Source organism: Charadrius vociferus, unplaced genomic scaffold (genome assembly GCF_000708025.1).
Source record: "Charadrius vociferus isolate BGI_N301 unplaced genomic scaffold, ASM70802v2 scaffold1038, whole genome shotgun sequence".
NCBI lineage: Eukaryota > Metazoa > Chordata > Aves > Charadriiformes > Charadriidae > Charadrius > Charadrius vociferus.
Genome location: NW_009649630.1, coordinates 446,373 through 450,581, shown reverse-complemented (window position 1 = coordinate 450,581; position 4,209 = coordinate 446,373). Strand labels below are relative to the sequence as shown.

Genomic DNA, 4,209 nt, shown 5'->3' with positions numbered 1-4,209 from the left:
AGGTTGTTAAGCATTGGAATAGGCTGCCCAGGGAAGTGGTGGAGTCTCTATCCCTGGAAGTATTTAAAAGACGTGTAGATGTGTTGCTTGGGGACATGGTTTAGTGGTGGACTTGGCAATGTTAGGTTGATGGTTGGACTTGATGATCTTAAAGGTCTCTTCCAGTCCCTTCCAGCCTAGACAATTCTAAATACTAATTTTAAAAATTAAAAATAGATTGCCCACAAGGAGCTTTTTCCCCCCTTTTTTTTTTTTTTGAAATGGCAATTAATAGTAATGGAGAGGTGTGTGAGTCCCAATTATGTGTTAATGTAAAATTGATAGCCTGACACCTGGCTTGACTCAGTATAGCTCTCAGGCATACAGAATTGCCTGTAATAATAAAGATAATTTATATGATAACATTGCAAAAATAATTTCTTCGGGTGATAGAATTACTGGTGAGCATTAAGAAATTGTAATCGGTGATAAATCTTGTGGCAGCTGGCTGTAACGGGGTTTGTCACTTAGCGGTATTGAGAAACATGTCTAATAATAAGTCTCCAGAGATGCTAACTAACTTGTAATTTTTACAAAACAGTGACTATGAGGTACTGGGATTTTATAATTAATATGGAACTGTAATATTTTTGCAAGCAAAAATCCATAAAGATGTTAAAACACACAGTATTAATGCAGTGTTTTAAAACAATATTTGTCCTGTGTTAGCATGGATCAGGGTGCAGAGTAGCTCTGAAAGAAGAATGAAACACATCTTTTGGGTACATATGTTATGCTACAGCAAGAAATGCATTTTCTGACCCTTTCATTCGCTGTTTAGATTACTCAGAGAAGGCTTCAAGCTGGTTTCTTAGGTTACTTGGTGATCATCACTGCATATGGACTGTATACCACAGTTTCTGGTGCACAGTGACTTCATCTGTTGCACTACATCGTTCAGCTGTGAGGGCAGCTGAACTTTTCTGTCTCATGCAAATATCTTTTAGGGTTGCATATAACTGACTGCCATATAAAACTGCTCTGAGACTGTTCTAATCACAGTTAATTGAAACTAAGCATAAATGTGTTTTGGATCTTAAAACTAGCATGCCCTACTGGTTTCTTTAACTGCAGAATTTGATCCTTCTTTTCAAAAATCCCAAACAGAATAAAATCTTGATTTTATTTGGGCTTGCTTTTCATGCATGCTTAATATATATTGTGGTAAAGACTCAGTTTTAATTGTTTTTGAAGTATTTTGATTTGATTTAAGAGGAAAGGTATTAAGAATAATATGATTAATTGTTTTTTTAAAAACATTTCTTGTGTGTTTCATGTCTACAGATCCTTTTCCAATTGATGCAATCCAGGAAAATTATGTCCGTAATGTGAGAAACTGCATTTTTTCAATTGCCTATCCTACACCTTTTAAATCTAGAGTTCACCTTGTAGCTGTTTCAAAGGTTGGCTATTATTTTTTTGTTCCTCTCTAATTAGTAGAGATTGTTAATACATGTACTAAAACATATTTTAATATTCATATGCTATTTATTGTGAAAGCATCAATATGTACTTTAAACAAATAGAACATTTAAAACATATCATGAGATGTCTTTTAATAATGAAATCTGTAGAGAAAACACATTCATTACCACTGAAAATTTGATCATATTCAGGTACCATCTGTATTCTTTTTTTCTCCAGGACGTTCTTGAAAATATTTTGGATCTTGATATATCTGTCAAAGGAACATCTGATTTTCTTCAGTTCGTCAGTGGTGGGAAAGTGATACTTGGGTCTATTCCATTGGCCCATAGATATGGGGGTCATCAGGTAACGATAACTCCTGTTATTCCAGGTGGAATTATGTAGGTCTTTTCATGTGAAAAGGTATTATCGCCTTGATAATACCTGTGAATGTGTGAGTATATGCCTGTAAGTATATGAACACTTACGAACATTTTGATTACAGATTTGTTCTTCATTAGGGGCTGTAGATGGAAGAGAACTGTGATATTCCTTTACGGTACCATGTTTACTTTCTCTGCTTCTGTTTATGCCAGAAGCAAATTATCTTTTAAACTTCTGTTAGCTGCAGAGTCTGCTTAGCACCCCTGCAGCCTGACACTCTGATTCATGATAGGTATTATCAGCTGAGAGGAGTGAAAAAGGACAGAGCCTCACTGCAGTATCATGATTACTAAAAGTTAAGTTTGATATTGAAATGTGCAAGGTTAGTCATGGAAAAGAATGGTAGAATTTGATTTGTAATTTCCAATTTAAAAAAAAATTACAAGCTGTGTCAGTTTAAAGACTCATTATACAAAAGAGCCAGGGCTGTAGCTGTATGTTATAGCTGGAAGGTAGAGGAAAAGAAATGGGTATTACTGGCATTATTCTTTTTCGGTGGTTTTCTAATTCATTATTGGTGTGAGTGTGGTAATACAGCTTTAGGGATCAATATCTTAATGACTACCTGAGCAAATGTGTCATTATATTGTGTAGATCACAGTGAACCTACCTGTAATTTGTACTGTTTCAAGTATAACTGCTATAAATGATAGAAGAAAATAACTTGATTTTCATTTTTGTCAGTTTGGTAGCTGGGCGGGTCAGTTGGGTGATGGAAGAGCCCACTTGATCGGAGTATATACAAACAGGTGTGACATTTTTTTAATTGACTGATTCAACTTTGTATTCTGTTTAGCTGATTCATGCATAGCCCAATGTACTGTTAGAAATGCTAATGGTGTTTTTGCAGGCATGGTGAGAGGTGGGAACTACAGTTAAAAGGGTCAGGAAAGACCCCATACTCCAGGTAAGTTGCAGTTAAGCTATGTACACCAAACCGGATGTTTTCTTTTTGAAATTTGCTTGGATTTTATGACCTATTCCTTATTTGTCTGTCCTCCATAGGAACGGCGATGGAAGAGCTGTGCTTCGCTCTTCTGTGCGAGAATTTTTGTGTAGTGAGGCCATGCACTATCTTGGAATTCCTACAAGCAGAGCTGCTAGGTATTTTTCTTTTCTTTTTCACAGCATCCTAACTATACAGGTCATTTTGTGACTAAGTTACACTAAGCATCAATAAAGCAGGACAGTTAGTTTCCAAGAGGGTAGATCTTTCTTTTCATATGTATGCAATCAGAACAAAATATATAGCTCCAGTTTCATAGATTTTTGGATAAAACTTTCCAGTAATAATGAGCTCCAGCGATTAATCCATTCGCTTTTGTCTTTGGTATGCTTTAAAGTACTACTTTATTTAAATACTGTATTGTGCACTGTCTGTCTTGCAGTGAACAGCTGCCTTTCACTTGTAGGACTGTCTTAACTGAATTACCTTAATTTGAAATTTGGTTCATTTTGTAAAGAAAGTAAAAAATGGAAGTTAGATTGAGTGATTATATTGGACTCTAACTCCCCTCACCAGCTGTTATGAAACTGCAATCAATAATTTTTTCTCTTTAAAAAAAAAAATAAATTGTTTTCTCCCTTGTTGCTCACCAGAAGACTTGCAAAAACAGAACTAGATTCCTGCCCTGTAAATAATAGTAATGCCTTTAGTGTATGTAGATAATCAATGGGTATATTAATACATCTTACATGGTTAATAAATGAGTCTTTTGTTACACTGAAGTTAAGTATTTGGATGAATTTTTCTAGAATTAGGCCAAGTAGGAAAATCTTGAAAGTGGCTAATTCTGTATTGTCATCGTCACCTAGTTGCAAATTTTGAGATTGGTAGGAAAACCTGTCAGTCAGATGAATAGACGTTAATACTGGAGGTAGCACTGTATGTGGGTAATTGCTCTCAATTCCTTATTTGTGCAAACACCTCTTGAGCATAGAGGGAGATTTTGTAAAAAAATAATTTAAAACTAATTCTGTTTGCACCAAAGACGACTAATACAGTCACTTATTTGGATGATTTTCTCAGAATTAAGTAAACTGAATTTTTCAGATGATTTTGTTTAAAATGTGAAGTTCATTTTGTGTTCCAAGTGGTCTCGTGTCTGTACTCCAGCATTTCAGGCTTTAAAGTAAGTAAATGTTCTGCAGAAAAGGCCTGTACTCAGCTGCCTCATGGTTAGGTGTCTGTATTTGCAAAGTGTCTGGATCTCTCTAGCATTAATTCGAACACATTTGCTCTGTTGAAGTGCAGTATTTGTAAATGACATTTTTGATGGTTTATTCACTGACTTCACCTTGAGACCCTTTGCTGTTGGC

At 35.3% G+C, this 4,209-nt stretch overlaps 1 protein-coding gene across 1 annotated transcript in view; it reads left to right on the top strand.

Moving 5' to 3' along the window:
- The first annotated feature begins 709 nt into the window (after window positions 1-709).
- The window catches only part of LOC104291346 (selenoprotein O-like), a 22,439-nt gene continuing 18,939 nt past the window's right edge, over window positions 710-4,209 (top strand). The window contains exons 1-6 of the mRNA XM_009890570.1: window positions 710-719; window positions 1,324-1,442; window positions 1,684-1,812; window positions 2,575-2,639; window positions 2,741-2,797; window positions 2,896-2,994. Of these exons, the coding sequence (XP_009888872.1) occupies window positions 710-719; window positions 1,324-1,442; window positions 1,684-1,812; window positions 2,575-2,639; window positions 2,741-2,797; window positions 2,896-2,994 (479 nt within the window). The remainder of the gene's footprint in view (window positions 720-1,323; window positions 1,443-1,683; window positions 1,813-2,574; window positions 2,640-2,740; window positions 2,798-2,895; window positions 2,995-4,209) is intronic.